Source organism: Acomys minous (assembly GCF_964271855.1).
Source record: "Acomys minous genome assembly, chromosome: 12".
Classification (NCBI taxonomy): domain Eukaryota; kingdom Metazoa; phylum Chordata; class Mammalia; order Rodentia; family Muridae; genus Acomys; species Acomys minous.
Window position 1 is genome coordinate 3,718,891 of NC_140493.1, and position 19,666 is coordinate 3,738,556.

The 19,666-nt window shown below is 48.8% G+C and overlaps 1 protein-coding gene across 3 annotated transcripts in view; it reads left to right on the plus strand.

Moving 5' to 3' along the window:
* LIMA1 (LIM domain and actin binding 1) overlaps positions 1–19,666 on the plus strand; it is a 93,459-nt gene extending 73,793 nt beyond the window's left edge. For all 3 annotated transcript variants that reach the window (XM_084751461.1, XM_084751462.1, XM_084751463.1), the window contains 5 exons: positions 505–612; positions 5,146–5,203; positions 6,449–6,546; positions 16,683–16,816; positions 18,425–19,666. In XM_084751461.1, the coding sequence (XP_084607587.1) occupies positions 505–612; positions 5,146–5,203; positions 6,449–6,546; positions 16,683–16,816; positions 18,425–19,418 (1,392 nt within the window). In that variant the 3' untranslated portion in view covers positions 19,419–19,666. The remainder of the gene's footprint in view (positions 1–504; positions 613–5,145; positions 5,204–6,448; positions 6,547–16,682; positions 16,817–18,424) is intronic.

Genomic DNA, 19,666 nt, shown 5'->3' on the forward strand with positions numbered 1-19,666 from the left:
TCACTCAGTATAATTTTGGTTCTTAAATCTGTCCATCATTGCTGTCTTTCTTTTCAGGCCGGGAATTTATATCTATGGTCAGTATATTTTCTTAATTATTGGCACTTGGCATCACCTTCCCTGCTCCAGAACGGTCCTTTCTGGATAAAACTCACACAAGCTTTGCACTTTCACAAGCTGTGCCGCTTGAGTGAATCACAAGAAGATGCCGCGTGCTGGGGGTGGCCTGTGTGTGTGTCCGTGCCGGCGTGTCTGCGTTCTAACGTGCATCCCGTTTGAGACAGGCACACAGATACTTAACCCTGTTAAGGTCCTGTGCCCACACAGCTGCTTTTGTCATTGCAATGGGTTTTGCTTGAGACAGGGGGTTGGTTTGACCTGAGTTCTATGAGAAGGAATTAAAAAAAAAACCCACACATTCCAAGTTTATTTGAACGCTGTGCTGTGAGGAGAGAGGGAATTTGGGGGGGCATCCTGAGTTCACCGGTTTTTCTTATTTTATAGAATGAGTTGAAAGCCAGTGGAGGTGAAACAAGACCTCACAGATTGGAACAGAAGGAGAATGTGCCCCCAGGCCCTGAGGTCTGCGGCTCCCGTCAGGAGGGAAAAAAGGTAGGTTGAAAAAAAAAGTCCCTGTCCAGTTGCCAAGGAAGCAAGCGTCGTAAATTAGGTGCTTAAAATTGGAAGGGACTCCAGCTCCAAGCTGCAGTGTCTGGGAATTTGGTGGCAGCTGCCAGGGCAGCCTGTCATTTTTTGCAGGTCACATAATTTCAGTTAGAAAGCTTTGCAGCTCACAGCTGACCAAGTAAAGAGCCTTCACTGGAAAATTCTTCTGTTCAGCAAATGCTCAGAAGGCAAAAAAAAAACAAAAAACAAAAACAAAAAAAACCCAAAACCCTGAAATCATTTATTAAAAAATCTGTCTGGCCAGAGATGTAACTTTTATTTTTTTTAAACTTACTTAAGATTTATTTTGTGATATGTGTATAAATGTTTTGCCTGAGCACATGTGCGTACACCAAGTGCTTGACCAGGGCCCTCAGAGTCAGAAGAGGGCGCTGAATCCCCCAGGACTGGAGTCCCAGACAGTCCTGAGCCACCGTGCAGGAGCTGCGACTTGAACCCGGGTCCTCTGCAAGAGCAGCAAGTGCTCTAACCCGCTGAGCCGTCTCTCCAGCCCCGAGATTTTACCTTTAAAGCATTCCGGTGTTCTTCTTAAGTTTTTTTTTTTTTAAGATTTTCTTTGTTGTTTTGTCTTAACTTCATTTTGAGCCTCATCTTGAGGCTCATCTTGAGCTGGTACGTTCAAGCAATCCTCCTGCCTCAGCCTCTTAAGTAACTGAGACTATAGGCTCATGACACTACTCTGGCTTCTTCTTTTACTCCAGGCTGTTGGTTGGTTTGGTTTTGGTCTGGTTTACTTGTGGTTGGTTCATCCAAGGCCTCGCACACACTGGTCCTCCACACTGGTCCTCCCACATCCCTAGTCTTCCTCCCTCAAGACAGTTTAGTCTCCCAGGCACTATGTTAAGCAGACGAAGGTGCTAAGCTTAGAGCCTGAAGACTGGGCCAGCAAGATGGCTAGCCAGAGACAGGCGCTGGCAGGCAAGCTGAGGGCCTGAGTCCTGCAAGCTGCCCTCTGACTTCCACATGTGTGCTGTGCTATGTCCTCCCCCGCCCCCACATATAATAATTAACTGATTAATATGATGGGGGCTAAGCTAAGGGCGGGGCCAGGCAGAGCAGCAAATATGATAAACCTAGGAGCTGTGAAGGCAGCGAACGCAGCATGAGTTCGAGGCCAGCAAGGCCCTGTTGGAAAACACAGACACCACCCAAACCTTCATTCTCATCCTCGCCCTCCGTCTCTTCTCCCACGCCCCAAACCATGTGGCCTTTGTGCGCAGGAACACTAACAAGTCAGCCTTCTAGCATGTTCACTACCGAGAATCGTCAGAGTAGGCGCTAGGAGATCCGGGGGAGCCACAGGGTTCAGAACTAACTCGCCTGACTTCTTCAGGAAGGGGCGTCTGAGCCAAGCCTTGACGACTGCGCAGGAATGGGCCAAGCGAGCGGAGAAAGATTGCATAAGAAAAGAAGGATAGCCGTGCGGGCACAGGAGCATACAGGGACCCAGGACTGGCTTCTTAAGGATACCACGCCTGTAATCCCAGCACTCACTTTGTAGACCAGGCTGACCTCAAACTCACAGCAATCTGCCTGCCTCTGCCTCCCGAGTGCAGGGATTAAAGGCGTGCACCACCGTACCTGGCTGAAAATAAAAGATCTTTAAAAAATAATAAACAATAAATTGTATATAGCCTTACAGTGCTCCCCAGCCCTCTCTTGTAGACAGAGTCTCACTCTATGGTCCTGGATGGCTTAGAATTGCTATGTAGACCAGGCTGGCCTGAAACTCACAGAGATCTACCTACCTCTGCCTCAGGAATTAAAAGGTGTGGATCACCACACCTGCTTAGTGAAAGTTGTTTCTCAAATATAACGAGTAAATATGTTTGCAATTTTCCGTGTAGTCTGTAATTTAAAAAAAATTTAAAAAGCCAGGCATGGTGGCGCACACCTTTAACCCCAGCGCTCGAGAGGCAGAGGCAGGTGGATCTCTGTGGGTTCGAGGCCAGCCTGGTCTACAAAGGGGTCCAGGACAGCCAAGGCTACACAGAGAGACCCTGCAGGGGGGGATCCCAGCCCTGAAATCCCCCATATTTACCTAATGAACATGGCTGAAGACACTTATGTGGACCAGGCTGCTCATGGTCCTTAGTTCTGTCTTCTGCTTCCTTCCCGTTGTCTTCGAGCCGGTTTGATTTGAAATTAGAACTCTGGGCTGAACGGCAAGATCAGAACATTTTAATTATGGAGTAAAGGAGCACGAGCTGCAAGTGAATCATGAGCCGGAGCGTAGACGAGGAAGAGAGGGATGAAGGTGGCGGATGCTCTTCAGGCGCATCCTGCGAGTCTGTGAGCCTCTGTTGCTCCTCCGAGTTCCTAGGGTTTTCAGAGCCGTGGCTGCTTGTCCCTTTTGTTAACCAGCACCTACGCACTGCTTGAACTTTGGTCTGCTACAGGAAACGTTTTTGTTGGGGTTTTTTTGTTTGTTTTGAAACAGGGTTTCTCTGTGTAGCCCTGGCTGTCCTGGACTCGCTTGGTAGACCAGGCTGGCCTCGAACTTACAGAGATCCACCTGTCTGCCTCCCGAGTGCTGGGATTAAAGGTGTGCGCCACCAAGCCCGGCTTGTAGGAAACTTTTTATTTTTTATTTTAAACAAAACACACATGCACACACACACATTTTTAATTTATCCTTTGAGGATATAAAAGGGCATTGGATCCCCTGCGCTAGAGTTACGGGCAGTTGTGAGCTGCCATGTAGCTGCTGGGAATTGAGCCCAGGTCCTCTGCAGAAGCAGCAGTGCTCTCCAGCCCCCAGGAAACTTTGGTAGGATGTCACGCTTTGTCAAGCTTCTTCTTCCTTTAATGAGATGCCTGAGCATGCTCTCCAGGACCCCTGCCTGAAGGCCCTGCCCATGTGCAGTTACGTCAGCATTGGATGTGCCCCACAGGTCCACGGAGACCAGACTAGAAACAAAAGAAGATCCTCGCATGGATGCGCCTACAAATTCTCGAGCTTAGGGTCTTGTTGGGTTTTGGCTTTTGATGACAGGGTCTCAGGCAGTGCAGGCTCGCCTCTAACTCTGTGTAGGCAAGCATGAAAAGAGCAGAGCTTTCAGAAAACGTATCCCTATTATTAAATGCAACTCTGCATGCAAGGTGAGCAGTGCAGTGCCCAGCATACAGTAAATGCTCAGAAAATGTGAACCGTGATTATTCTGGTTTGTTCTCTGCCAAGGTAGAATTCCTGCAGTGAAAAGAGCATAGGGGGAAATGCTGGCGTCCAGGTGTGCCAGCCAGCAGCTTTGTCTCCGTTATAGATGTATCCAGTCCAATGGGCATCCTGATATACACACTTGGTATCACCCGCTAACCCAGCACCGGCGTCCTACACCAGGGATGGCTAGGGCCCGTGTGAGGAGAGAGAGAGGGAGCTAGTTCTCTCATTTAAATCTGATGGCTTCTGAGGAAAAGACATATACAGATACATAAGATCTGCTTCCTGCCAGGTGGTGGTGGTGGTGCACAGCACACCTTTAATCACAGTGCTCAGGAGGCAGAGGCAGGTGGATCTCTGAGTTCGAGGCCAGCCTGGCCTACAAGCAAGTCCAGGACAGCCAGGGCTACACAGAGAAACAAAAACAAAGTCTGCTTCCTGTTAAAAATAACTGACATTTTGAGAAGGAATTTCTGTTGTTGGTTGCTGTGTGTCCCCTGGCCCCAGGTGTGGCAATGTTTTGTTTTTTTTCTTAGATTTATCTCTATTACTATTTTATGTGTATGAATGTTCTAGCTGCATGTATGTCTGTGCACCATGTTTGTGCCTGGTCTCTGAAGTGGTCAAGGAAGGGCGTTGGATCCCCCGGGACTAGAGCTACAGATGACCATGAGCCACCACGTGGGTGCTGGGCATTAAATCCCTCAAAAAAGCAACAAGTATCCTAGGAGATGAGCGCACTGTCCGTCCTGTTGTTCTGTTTTTGAGACAGGGTATACTGCAGCCCAGGCTAACACCAAGCTCGCAGCGTAGCAAGGCTCGTCTTCAACTCCTGATCCTCCTGCCTCCACCTCCCATGTCTAACCCTCCCACCAAAACCACACAGCCGGAAAACCAGGGAAGTCAGAGTAAGAGCAACTCCCGTGTTTGAGCGCGTTCCTTCCGAGGACCGTCCTAGGCGACGCGTGAGGAGTGCTGCTCTCCTTCACTCGGGCTTTGTTTGGCTTTTTCTTCCTGAGATATGGCCTGCAGGTTCTTTATGAGGGAGACGATGCGCGCGGCAGTTAAGTGCAGTCTGTTCTAGTGTTCTCTGTAATTGAGAGGGGTGTTAATATCCTCATAAAAGACGTTCTGCTGCCTCTTGTTTAAATGCTCAGCTGTTCTGGGGCCATTATTTCCCCTCAGGCAGCCAGTGACTAACTGGAGTCAGCAGGTTTTTATGGCATTGGCAGCAGTTTGCTCTTTTATTTTTAATGCGCTTCTTAATGCCCCTTAATCTTTTTTTTTTTTCCCTGCAGGCTTCTGGGACTGAGGCTGGCTTGGCGGCCCTCTCTGCCCCTGCTGAAGATGACCCCTGTAAGCATTTGCTCTGAGCTCTGCGCGGTGGGGCCCTTGCTCTCTCTCTACTGTCTGCTGCAGAAGGAACATACAAGCCCAGCCGCCCAGCTCATCAGAGTTTCCACTGGGATCTGGGGATCAGTACCCACCACACATTACATAGCTTAGGAAGAAGTCAAATTAAATATTGTTAGGGGGCGGTGGTATCGCACGCCTTTAGTCCCAGCACTCAGGAGGCAGAGGCAGGTGGCTGGTGAACCTACCTTGGGACCACCCAGAAACAGTGCTGAAATCAGTGTGGCCTTTCACATTCACTTTGCTTGAACTTGAGGTCTTCCGCCAGGTCTGCAAAATGCTCTTCCTTCATTTTCTTTTCTCCGGAAACAAAGCATAATCTTTTAATACCTTGTTGATTCCAGACTTAAAAAGTTTTTTGAGCCGGGCGGTGGTGGCTCATGCCTTTAATCCCAGCACTCAGGAGGCAGAGACAGGCGGATCACTGTGAGTTCGAGGCCAGCCTGGTCTACAAAGCGAGTCCAGGACAGCCAAGGCTACACAGAGAAACCCTGTCTAGAAAAACTAAAAAAAAAAAAAAAAAAAAAAAAAAAAAAAAAAAAAAGTTTTTTTGAGTTATATTTTTATTCATTTATTTTCATATGGACTTGGGACACCTTTAGTAGTCTCTGCTCTGCTTCTACTGCCAGTTCTGGGGCTCAAACCCAGGGCCTCAGGCTCAGCAGCAAGTTTCCCATGGAGCTATCTTACTGGCCCAACTCTAGACTCAGGAATTTTGTTTAAATGATCCCTTAGTAGCTGTGTGAATGGCTTTCCAGGATCTTCTGAGTTTCATCATGAGGTAGATACATGTCAAGAAGTTAATTTATATGTTTTACTTAAATAATGATGAGGAAAACCTTTATGTGGCATTTTCATTCTTTATCAAGAGTAAAAACAAAATAAAACAAAAAACCAAGCTGTGCACAGTGGTACACACCTTTAATCCTAACACTCAGAAGGAAGAGGCAAGCAGATCTCTGAGTTTGAGGCTAGCCTGGTCTATATAACAAGTTCCAGGCCAGCCAAGGCTACACAGTGAGGCCCTGTGTCAATTTTAAAAAAGAAGAGTGGCAGTGGCACACGCCTTTAAGGACCACTCCCGGGTGGGAAGTACCTATATTTTTGCTTTCTGGGGAAAAAAAAAAAAACTTCCCTGAGGCTTGCCACAAACTTCCCTAAAATGCTTGCCTTCTGTGACTCAATCAGGTGACTCCCAGGTGAAGCCCAGTGTGCACCCTAAGCTGCTGAGTCCTGACACCAGAACCTCCAGTCTTCCGGAAAGTTCTCCCTCCAAAACGGTGAAGGTATGGTGGCACTTGCCTCTGCCTCTCAGACTCTTATTTCCAGTGTCGTGTGTTGCAACTTTCTTCGTTCTGCCCAGAGTTACCTGTTGGTGCTGTCCTAGATATGATGCCAATAAGGGTATGCTTAAAAGTCCCTCTGAGGGGCCGGAAAGACGGCTGACTGGTTAGAACACCTATTACTGTTCTTTCAGACCACCCAGGTTCAATTCCCAGCGCCCACGTGGTGGCTCACAACCATCTGTAACTCCAGTCCTAGGTGGCTCGCCATCCTTTCCTGGCCTCCTGAGGCACCAGGAATACGTGTGATGCCTATGTATGTATGTATGAGAGACTCACTTTCAGCCCAGTGGGGTAGCACACGCCTATTCGCTCAGAAGGCAGGCAAGCATGTCTCTTTGAGTTCCAGGCCATCCAAGGCTATTGGTTAGTCATGGTGGCTCGCATCTGTAATCCTAGCATTCAGGAGGCTGAAGCAGGAGGATTGCTGGGAGTTCAAAGCTGAGACAGAAGGTTTGCTGTAAGTTTGAGGCAAACAAAACAACAGCAACCGGGGGGTGGGGGGGCAGGTGGGTAAGGGGGGGCAACAGAGATAGCCCAGTAGATAAATGCTTGCTGCACAGCATGGAGACCTGGGTTTGGCTTCCCCAGCACCCACAGAGAAAGCTGGGCATGGAGGTGCAGGACTGTAATCCCAGTGCTGGGGTGAAAGAGACCAGACTATATATGGTGCTCACTGGCGGGCTCTGGGCTCAGTTAGAAACCTTGTCCAAAAAAAATAACTTGGAAAGTGGCTAAGGAAGACACCTGGCATTGACCCCTCACCTTCATATGCACCCACACCCACCCACACACACATGAACATACAAAGAATTAGATTTTTCCTACATTTCATATCAGAGTTGCTAACACACTTGTTAGCATTTTAGCTCCGGCCGTGCTAGGACTGGCAACTAGTGACGCTCACACGTCCTTGCTGGCCTTCTCCTGGGACGCGCTGGGCACGGTGGCGCACGTCTGTAATCCCAGTACTTGGGAGGCAGAAGCAGGTGGATCTCTGTGAGTTCAAGGCCAGCCAGGACTGTTAGACAGAGAAACTCTGACTCTAAAGACAAAACAAAACAACAAAACAAAACAAAAACCTCTGCCTGAGAGAAACTGAAAGGTTTCTCTCACCTTGGTTTAAGGTGGTCTGTGCTGCTCTCACACCACGCACATATCTGCTGGGAATATTTCTCTCCTGTCCATGACTGGTCCCCAGATGAATGTTTTCGTACACAAAAAGGACACATTAAGTGTTTGAGACCAAAAGAGGAAGCAGAAGAGGCCAGCGTTTAAAGGGCAGATTGCGAGGGCAACCAAGAGATGTGTAAAGGAAGCAGAAATTCACGAGGAGAGTACCGTTTACAGGAAAGGAACAAACGCTGAAGGAAAGAGCAAGAGAAACTGGTGCAAACAAAAGAGGGGCTGAGAGGCCACGGGTGGAGCTGAGCTGAGCACAGGGGTGGCAGGGCAAGCCCGGGACTCCGCCCTGGCCTTGAAGATCTGCTGCCGTCAGCGAGCTTCATTTTTCCAGGGTTTGAGCCCAGCAAGGTCGAGGTGCCACAGGATCTCCCTCCTCTCCATGGCCCGGATGTCCCTGTCTGGGTTGTGGTTCTGCATCCAAAGTAGATTTAAAGGCAGGGAGGGGTGGCTAGAGAGAGGGAAGAGCTCTGAGCACTCCTGCAGAGGACCCGAGTTTGAGTCCCAGCATCTTTTAGTTGCCCTTAACTCCGTCTCCAAGGAGACCCAAAGCCTCTGGATTCCTTGGGCATCTGCAGCTACATATGCGCCCCACAAAGATACACATACATAGGCCGGGCGTGGTGGCGCATGCCTTTAATCCCAGCACTCGGGAGGCAGAGGCAGGCGGATCACTGTGAGTTCAAGGCCAGCCTGGTCAACAAAGTAAGTCCAGGACAGCCAGGGCTACACAGAGAAAACCTGTCTCGAAAAACAAAAACAAACAAAACAAAAGGATAGGCAGCTGGAGAGATGGCTCAGATGTTAAGGGCACTGACTGCTCTTCCAAAGGTCCTGAGTTCAATTCCCAGCAACCACATGGTAGCTCACAACTGTCTATAATGTGATCTGCTGCCCTCTTCTGGCCCGCAGGTATACATGCAGGCAGAATACTGTATACATAATAAATAAATAAATAAATAAATAAATAAATAAATAAATAAATCTTGTTTCTAGAGAGAGATTTATTTATTTTATGTATATGAGTCCTCTGTCTACATGCACACCTGCATGGCCAGAAGAGGCCATCAGATTCCAACATAGATGGTTGTGAGCCACCATGTGGGTGCTGGGAATTGAACTCAGGACCTCTGGAAGAGCAGACAGTGCTCTAAACCTCTGAGCCACCTCTCCAGCCCAATAAATAAGTCTTAAACAAACAAACAAACAAACAAAAAGGATAGAGGCCCTGGGCCCCTAGCTCTGCAGTAGAGTGCTTTCCTTCTATATGGGACCTTGGCTTCTGTTCCCAAGCTCTGCCAGGGAAAAGCAGGAATGTGGAGAAGAGCAGCATCCCAGAGAGGGCCACAGTGGCTGGGATGAGGCACCATGAGGAGCTGGGAGCTGAGGCAGAGGCCATGGTTAGCTCTCATCATGGCTTGCTCAGCCTGCCTTCTTGTAGAACCCAGGGCCACCAGCCAAGGAGTGGCTCCACCCACCCCCAACCACTTCTCACGGCCCCGCCCCCACCCCCATCCCCACTAAGTCACTAATTAGGAAAATCCCCAGTCCTAAGGAGACAGCTTCTCAGTTGAGCTTCCCCCCCTCTCAGATGACTCCAGTATGTGTCAAGCTGACAGAAAACTTGCCAGCACCACCAGGGAAATGGTGCAGCAGACACGGTACTTGACAAGCTGTTTGAGTCCACATGGGAAGTAAGGACCAACTCTTGCAAGCTGTCCTTTGAATTTTTATACCGTGTTACACACACACACACACACACACACACACACACACACACACACACACACACAGGGTAGCCAAGCCAGGCACATGTTAAAGATGAGGCAAGAAGATAGCAAATTCTAGGCTAACCTGGAGTGTGCATTGAGACTAACCCTAGCTCTAAAAAAAAAAAACAAAAAAACCAAGGACTAGTGTGTCTGACTAGAATCTGAGCCCTGTTCATACAAGAGCTAACTCTGGTCTGGACAGCATTTGATTTCTCAGTACGCGTGGCCTTGTTACCCGCCTTTGTCTGTTTGTTCAGATGACTTAGGGGTTGCTTACACTGCCCCAGGGCTACATTGCTGTGACTCCAGGCCCCGAGCAAATGAATTCTCTTTAGCAGGACATGTCACACAAGTGTTCCTGGGTCGATCAGAGAAAACCCATCCGAGCTTATCTCAGACTTGGGTGGGCTCCTTTGTCTCCAGTCACCCAGCGGTAGCTTTCCAGAGCCTGGTGTGGGCCCAGGTTCCTCTCCACTGTCTTTAATGGCTGCTTGCTTTCTCTTACTCCAAGTCCGCTTACAGTCCACAAGCAAGGGAACCACTTGACTACACACGTGTACCGAGAGACCTGCTGCCATGGCTGCTCTCGTGGCCCTAGGCTCGGCAGCACAAGGCATTTCTCTACTTTGGGAAATTACATGCAGCTAAGAGTACATTTGTTCACTCAAAATAGATTTTTTTTTTGAGCCCCACGCATCCTAAGGAGAGAAAAAGCTGTTCTTGGTGCCTATCTGTTACTGAAAACTAGGGCGTCCTCGGCAGGGGATGCACATGATCTCAGAGTTTAGTCTCTTAAAATAAGAAGCAGAGAGGTGGCTCAGGGTTCAGCGTGCTGGCTGCCCTTGTGGAGGGCCCTGGTTCAAGTCCTACCACCCACACGGTGGCGCACAGGCTCCAGTAACTCTAGTCCCAGGGGACCTGGTGCCCTCGTCTGCCGCCCTCAAGCACCAGGCACACATGCAGTACACATCACATACATGTAGACAAAACACTCACGCACATAAAAAGAAATATTGTTGGGCACAGTGTCACATTCCTTTAGTCTCAGCTCTTGAATGTTTTGCCTGCGTGTGTGTTTGTCATGTGCCTCGTCCCATAGAGGTCAGAAGAAAGCATCAGACCCCCTGGAACAGAAGTTACAGGTGGCTGTGAGCCACTGTGTGGGTACTGGGAATTGAACCCGAGTCTCGCAAGAGCAGCCAGTGCTCTAACCAAATAGCTGTCTCTCTAGCCCCAACAACCCTGGTGATTTTGAACAACTTTTCAAAAATGGTCTGGGACAGGGTTTCACTCTTCAGCCCAGGCTGTGTGCGCCTTCCGAGTCCAGAGGTTACAGGAGTTTACCACCCGGAACCCGGGGCTTTCAGTTGTCAAGGAGCGGGTGTGGGGGGACAATCAAGACCCAGAGGAAGGAAAAGGCAAGAGTATGTGACCAGCCTTGAGGGTCACCAACTTGTCTCCGTTGTGCCAAGACAGCCCAGACCCCAATTTCCTGAGGTGGCCCTGCTGGTGGATGTGTAAAGAAAGCACAGCATGCCGCTGGGAAGGACATGCTTTGCGGTGCTCCTTCCTGTACCTGTCCTGCTGTCCCCTGTGGCCAGGGATAGGAGGCTTTGGGGCTTTATTGCATGATACTGGATATTTAGAACCTTACGTATGGCAAGCAAGCTCTTCCCACTGAGCTACCTACCATTCACTGACTGGGAGGAAGGGATGCAGGCACCTGCGGTGTTCATCCGGTGAATGGAGGTCTGACAGCAGCGCAGACCTCTCCTCCGAGTTCATTATGTTTACAGCCCTGCATTCATCATCCATGACCAGTGGTTCCCCACCCCCCCACCCCCCCCAGTTCACAGACACACCACCACTGGGGCCTTCATTAGACTGAAAGTGTATATAAGACAAAATGTTTAGATGCTCAGCAGCAGCAGGTCTGTCGTATTCCTCATATGGGACAGGCCGTGCTGAATAATATAAATTATTTGTATAGTACGCCATTCATTCCAGACTGTCCTGAAGATAATAGCTTGTTGAATGTGTGAGGGCGAGGTTATTGTCACTGGGCTAGCGTCTGTCCTCTTCTCCACAAAAAATAGAACAGGCCGGGCCAGTGTAGAACACACTGTGTTGGCCTGTGGAGTTAGGAGTTCTGAGTTTGAATTCCAGCTCTGTCCCTGACTGTGTCTGTGACCTTGCTCAGGCGTCTGACAGCCCTGGCACTTGAGTATCTACGTGTGAGAAAGGTGGTGGAGGAAGAGGAATGGAAAAAGAAAATCTTCACTTACTGAGAAGCTAAATTGCAAAGATAAAAACATGTCTTAGCATCCCATGTTGGCGGGGTTCTGAACACGCCGTGCCAGGTCTGAACCGATCACGGCGACATGGGCAGGATGCACGCCAGGCCGCCAATAATGGGAGAGGGTTTTAGGCATTGACTGTGCTTCCTGTCGCCTGAATAGACATGGGGGAAATTGCAGGAACGTGGCTGAAAGCCCAGGACGGAGAATTAAAGGGAGGCCTAGCACAGCTGCTACGGCTTGGCGAATCACCATGCTGGGAGCTCTGTTGTTGTTTTGATGACAGTATAAGGTCCCTTGGGCAGTTGTTGCACAAGCCTTAAATCACAGCAAACAAAGCCTCTGTGAGCCATGAGTAGGAGCGCTGGGAGCCTGGTAGGTCTTGTGGTCAGTCGGTTGTTGGAGGCAGCAGTTGGCTAACTCCATGTCGAGGGGGAGGGTGGCTGTTCACCTGAAGAGAGCAGCTGTGGGTCAGGTGTGGGAGTGTGGGAGGCAATAAATCCTGGAGAATTCACGTCAAGAAGGCCTCCTCTCTCCCGAGGCTCTGGGTGCTCCAGATAGCTGAGAGGGGCTGGAGTTTTCCCCAGAGTCATTCTTGGGCCCGAGCCTGGGTTCCAGCTCAGGTGCAGGCCCTGCGCTCCAGGGTGCACCAAATGCTGTGTATTCATTGAAGGTTCATCTTTGTCTCTTCCAGCTTCCGCGTCCTGCTCCTGGCACCTAATTTCTGCTCCTGCCTTCCACTTTCCTCCTGATGTGAGCAAAACCTTCACTGTCTCTCAAATGCTCCTTTCTGTTCCCTAGGCTGCGCCCTTCTGTGGTGTATTCCTTCTATGTGCATCTGTGTGTCTGTGCATGTGTGTGTATGCGTCCTCGTGTGTGTGTGTGTGTGTGTGTGTGTGTGTGTGTGTAAGTGCACTCTGTGTCCCTTCCCCTTGTTCTCCCAAATCTATTTCAACTGTTAAAAATACAGGATCCCCTGTTTGCAACTGAAAAACAGTCTCAATGTGATGAGCACGTTTGTCCTATTACACAATTTGAATTACGATTTGGACAGGTTCTCCCAAGTAGCTTCAGTTGCACTGATGTTCTCAAATTTTATTCTACATTTTAATCAAGGTCTTGCTTTCTAGGCAAAACCAAACAAAACAAAACACCCCACCTAGTCCTTTTTAGAGAAAACCTTATTAAAATGAGGTAACAATATCTCCCTTTAAATCCAATTGTGTTTGTAAAAGAAAAAAACATCGCCAGCCTAGTCTACAAAGCAGGTCCAGGATAGTCAAGGCTACATAGAGACACCCTGTCTCAAAAATAAAAACAAAAACAAAAACAGGAAAGGAAAAAAATCTATTCTTCAAATAATGGCTTAGTAACTGCCCGAAGTTCTCACTGCTGCAGCTTGGGTCACTCTTAACACTTCCCTCATGACTGGAAAATGAAGGTAGCCTCTGGCCTTTGGTAGTTTAACCTTTTTTCCTCTCAGGACTCTGCCCTAACATGGGGGTTGCTGTGAACCAGCACTTCCTCCCTGCTTTGCTCTTTTGTTCTTGTGACCTTCTTATGCTGTTTGAGAGTTTGCTGATTGTTTTATTAAACTTTGTTTTATAGGTCTTCGCTTCATTTTACGTTTCTTTTCTACTTCTATTTCCTACCAGATCTGCTTGGGAAACAATCCCCATTTTTTTTTTTTTAATTTTGTTTTGTAGCAAATGAATGCTTTATGACACTTTATGACGACATTATTTTCTGGGTCTATCCTCGGGGCTATTTGGCTGGTTGGTGCGGTTTGTTTTGTTTTCGACAGGGTCTCACTCTAGCCTGACTGGCTTGATGCTCACTGTATAGCCCAGGGTAGCCTTGAACTTGCAGCCCCCTCTTGCTGGTGCCTCCCATGTGCTGGGATTCACAGGCAGAAGCTTCCCTGCCCAGCTAGCTTTTTAAATCTAGAGTCTGTTTTGCCCATAACCTGGTCCTTTTAGGCTTAACTCTATTAGGCCCTGGGCATTATTTCCCATCTCACAGCCTTCTGCTGGGACCCAGGCTCATCCAGGCTCCACAGGGAGCACCTAGGTGCCTGTGGCCTGGCCACATAATTTGCTTTTTTCTTCTATTGGCTGAGGTGTTTGTGTTAGATCAAGTTAAGGGCATTCACACTCAGGAGTAGACTTCTGGCCCACCACCTGCCTTCCATCATGTAAATACTCAGTATATATATTAGAACTCTGGCTTTTATCAGGGCTACAATAGCATTATGTATATATATATATATATATATATATATATATATATATACATATATATATATATATAGAGAGAGAGAGAGAGAGAGAGAGAGAGACACGGGGGGGGGGCGCACAATTTAGGATCTTATGAGCTAACCATAGGCTTGCCTCAAACTGATGTTTAGCTAAGGATGACCTTGAACTTGTGACCCTCCTGGTTCCAACACCCAAGTGCTAGTTCTAGGCACCCCCATGCCCTGTTTTGTTCTGTGTTGAGCAGTGGGCCCAGGGCTCTGTACAAGCTAGGCAAGCTCTCTACCACCTGGAGCAACACCCCCAGCCCCGAGCTCTCTTGGTTTTAGAAGTTGAATTATAGTGTCGAACAACGCGACAGCTCTTACTCCACGGTTTGCAAGCAGTTCACAGGGTTGTGGTCACGCACTAACACGTAGCCGGGCACTGCTTTACTCTGTCTGGTACTTCTCAGACATGTCACAGGCAGCGAGGCTTTAGTGGGCCGGCTTCCTTCCGGAACCCTGATGATGTAGCTCTGGTTCTCTTACAAATCATGCATCAGGGTGTCGGCTAAGGTTTGTTTGCTAGCATGCCTGGCTTGGGGCCGGCAAGATGGCTTGGCAGGATCTGACTTTGATCCCCAGAATCATATAGCAGAAGGAGAGGCCAACTCCCCAGAGCTTTCCTGTGACCTCCATATATGCACCGTGCTGAGTGTACATAGCCACTAAAAAAGAAAAGATTGCTTCCTGTGACCTCCATATATGCACAATGCTGTGTGTACATAGTCATTAAAAAAATAGTAAACAAAGATTGCTTCCTGTGACCTCCATATATTCACCGTGCTGAGTGTACATAGCCACTAAAAAAGAAAAGATTGCTTCCTGTGACCTCCATATATGCACAATGCTGTGTGTACATAGTCATTAAAAAAATAGTAAACAAAGATTGCTTCCTGTGACCTCCATATATGCACCGTGCTGAGTGTACATAGCCACTAAAAAAGAAAAGATTGCTTCCTGTGACCTCCATATATGCACAATGCTGTGTGTACATAGTCATTAAAAAAATAGTAAACAAAGAAAAGATTGCATCCTGTGACCTCCATATGTGCACAATGTTGTGTGTACATAGTCATTAAAGAAAATAGTAAACAAAGATTGCTTCCTGTGACCTCCATATATTCACCGTGCTGTGTGTACATAGCCACTAAAAAAAAGTAGTAAACATAGAAAAGATTGCTTCCTGTGACCTCCATATATGCACCGTGCTGTGTGTACATAGTCATTAAGAAAAATAGTAAACATGGGCTGGAGAGATGGTTCAGAGGTTAAGAGCACTGCCTGCTCTTTCTAAAGAACCCTGGTTCAATGCGCAGCACCCACATGGCAGCTTACAACTGTCTGTAACTCCAAGATCTGACACCCTCACACCAATGCACATTAATTAAAATTAAATAAAATATTTTAAAAAATGGTAAACAAAGAAAAAATTGCTTCCTGTGACCTCCATATATATGTACCGTGCTTGTGTGTACACAGCCACTAAAAAAAGTAGTAAACATGGAAAAGATTGCTTCTGACGTGGCACATTTAGATGCAGTGGCTTATACATACACTCTTGGCACTGGGGAAGTAGAGGCCAGAAGATCAAGGTCATCCCCAGATTATGATGCCCTTGAAGTAGAGGCCAGAAGATCAAGGTCATCCCCAGATTATGATGCCCTTGAAGTAGAGGCCAGAAGATCAAGGTCATCCCCAGATTATGATGCCCTTGAAGTAGAGGCCAGAAGATCAAGGTCATCCCCAGATTACGATGCACTTGAGGGCAGCTCAGGCTGTGTACAGATCTGTCTTCAGAAACTAGAGTAAAGGCTGGACAGAGAGTAACAAAAGATGCTCCTCTGAGGTTGGAATGCCTTTACTTAATTCCCAGAGTCAGCCCGAGGCCCCAGGCTGCTGTTGTTGGCTCCGCTTTATTGTCACTTGTATTAGACCTCTTCTTTCTGTGCCACACTCCTGTTCCTCCCACACATGTGCTGTGCGTCAGCCTGTCTACACCTTACTCTGTGTGGGTGCATGGGTGCATGCACGTGTGTGTACACGTGTATGTGTAGCTTCTCTACATCTTTCTCTGCGTGCTGTGTGTGTGTGCATGTGTGTGATTGTGTATGTGTGTATTAGCTTAGCTACACCTTTGTTTGCTGTGTGTGTATGTGTGTGTGCATGTGTGTGTGTCAGCTTGTCTGTACCTTGCTCTGTGTGTGTGCTGTGTATATGCTGTGTGTGAGCTTGTCTACACCTTGCTCTGTGTGTGTGTGTGTGTGTGTGTGTGTGTGTGTGTATGTGTATGTGAGTTTATATACCCTTGCTCTGCAACTCAGCCCAAGCCCACCTGACCTCAAAGGCTTCCACACTTAGGGCAGCTACACAGTTTTGTACAGAAATCCAGGAGCGCCTCCCAACTATAGCGAGCTGTAGCCTCTGAGCAGGGGTGGCTCCTGTGAGAAAGGCCGTAGATGCGTTAGATCCCTCTTAGCCGAGTGCCGCGTCCTCCCTGCTGATCCTGACGCTGTCCGCTTCCTTCCCCAGAAGTTTCAGGCGCCTGCGAAGGAGAGCTGTGTGGAGTGCCAGAAGACAGTGTACCCCATGGAACGGCTCCTGGCTAACCAGCAGGTGTTTCACGTCAGCTGTTTCCGCTGCTGCTACTGTAACAGCAAACTCAGGTAAGCCAGCTGCAAGCAGGCCCTCTGCGCAGTGAGCGCTCACAGGGGCCCTGGCTTTCAGATCATGGCACTAAGAGCCACTGCCCTCGTGGTACTGGGGCTCCTGGGAAAGTAAAAGGCACTGGTTAGTGACAAGCCCTTCATACAGTGATGATGGTGTTGGGGACTTCTCGATGCATCGGTGTGTCAAAACTGAAGCTTAAGCACGCCGTGAACTGCTAATGAACCGTCTCATCCATGACCAAACTTAGCACAGTGTCTTCCTGTGGTGTCATAGAGCCGTAGACTTAAACCCAAGGCGAGTCAGGCCTGCTCACCATGGGCCTGAATGCCAGCAACAGTGGGAAGATCGCAAGCTCACAGCCTACCTGGGCAACTTAGTGAAACCCTGTGTCAAAACAAAAAGTTAGAGCTGGGCAGTGGTGTCGCACGCCTGTAATCCCAGCACTCGGGAGGCAGAGGCGGGTGGATTTCTGTGAGTTCCAGGCCAGCCTGGTCTACAGAGAGAGTTCCAGGACAGCTAGGACTGTTACACAGAGAAACCATGTCTTGAAAAACCAAAAAACAAGCCCGGTGTTAATCCCAGCACTCAGGAGGCAGAGGCAGGGGGATTGTTTTGAGTTTGAGGCCAGCCTGGTCTACAGAGAGAATTCTAGGACAGCCAGGGCTACACAGAGAAACCCTGTCTTGAAAAACCAAACACCTTTAATAACAGCACTCAAGAGGCAGGGGCAGGTGGATCTCTGAGACTTCAAGTCTAGCCTGTTCTGGGCCACCCAGGACTACCTAGTGAGATTCTATCTTTAAAAAAAAAAAAAAAGTTGGAAGTTGGATGTGGTGGCACACCTCTGTAATCCCAGCAAGTCCAGACAGTCAAGACTACACAGAGAAACCCAGTCTTGAAAAACCAAAAAAAAAAAAAAAAAAAAAAAAAAAAAATAATAATAATAATAATAATAATAATAATAATAATAATAATAATAATAAAAATAAAAATAAAAAAATAAACTGGGTAAGGCATAGCTCCTGGCTCATTCTATCAGTCTTGGCTTGCCTTTTTTTTTTTTTAAATCAGTCAGAATTACACTCCAAGTGCCAAACATTTGCAGGATATTGCATCCATTGTGACTTACCAAGGAAATGTGTGTGCGATCAGAGCTTTGGGGACCCAGGGCAGACTTACGGGAGAAGTGATTTTAAGCATCTCCGCAGAGGAGCTACGCATCGCATCGGGACAGGGGCCAGGAAGGACTAACTAGGGAAAGAGCAAGCTGGTTTTGTATAAAGATAAAAACCACTGCGGGGGTGCACAGATGAATTTCAAGTTCCAGGCCAAGCCTGGGTCACATAGTGAGTTCAACCCCTTCCTTACCCTCCCCAAAGGCTCTTAAAAGAGGTATTTACATGCCTAGGCTGGCGGGATGCCTCAGCGAGTAGTGTTTACCTGGTGTGTGTACAAGGCCCCAGCCAGTCGCGGTGTCTACCCCTGCAAGGGGTAGAGGGCTTCTCGCCAACTTCAGAAAATACTGGAACTACCAGATTGAATCCTGCTGGGCTAGATGAGTGTTCAAAGGAAGATTAACTTTCTGTTTTCTCTTCCGGTGGTAGTCTAGGGACATACGCATCTTTACACGGGAGAATCTACTGTAAGCCTCATTTCAACCAGCTCTTCAAGTCCAAAGGCAACTATGACGAAGGCTTTGGGCACAGACCACATAAGGATCTGTGGGCAAGCAAAAGCGAAAACGAACAAACGTTGGAGAGGCCAGCCCAGCCTCCAATTGCAGGGGACAACCCGCCTAGCCCGGGAGTGGAGGATGCTCCCATCGCTAAAGTGGGGGTACTGGCTGCCAGTATGGAAGCCAAGGCCTCCTCTCAGAGGGAGAAGGAAGATAAGCCGGCGGAGACGAAGAAGCTGAGGATCGCCTGGCCTCCCCCGGCCGAGCTTGGGACCTCAGGAAGTGTAGTGGAAGAAGGGCTCAAAGTCTCTAAACCCAAATGGCCTCCTGAGGACGATGTCAGCAAGCCCGAGGCTCCCGAGGGGGTGGATCTGGACCTGAAGAAGCTGAGGCGGTCGTCTTCCCTGAAGGAGAGGAGCCGCCCGTTCACGGTCGCAGCCTCCTTTCGAGCCTCTTCCATCAAGAGCCCCAAGAATCTGTCACCGCCCCTCAGGAAAGGCTGGGGTGCATCACAGCAGGAGTTTGGAGGAGAGATGGTGACCCAGAGGAAGCAAACGGAAGATGCCCAAGCCGCTGGGAAGAACGGGGATGTGGGAAAACCTGCTGGCGAGGGAGCCCAGAGCAGGAGCGAGCGCATCCGTTCTTTTCAGCCCGAGAGTGAGAATTTCATAGGAAATGGCGCCAGCGTAGCTGAAGATGACAGCGGTGTCCCCGAACAGCAGTCTCCCCTAGAACCAGAATCTCCAAGTTGGTCTGGCTTTGTAGACACCACGACTACTAAAGAATTCGCTACCCAGAACCGAAAGTCACAAGCTGCGGGGTTCTGGGAGGGAGAAGTGGTCCAAGAGCTGTCTGTGGAGGAACAGATAAAGAGAAACCGGTACTACGACGACGAGGAGGATGAGGATGAGGATGAGGAATGATGGGGCCGCCCGGTGCTGGCCTTGGATTCCTGTTAGTAAGTCACTGCCCGTTATCAAGAGGAGCGCAGAAACAGGCAGCTTGGCGCCCAGTGTCACTAATGTGGGAGCAACTTCGGAAATGAGTTCCCGCTACGGAAACAGAACAAAAGCAAGCAAAAGAGAACCAATTATGAAACTCCATCTTACACCCCGTGTGGCGGCTCAAGTCTTTCATCCCAGCACTGGGGCGGGGGGGGGGGGGGGGGGGA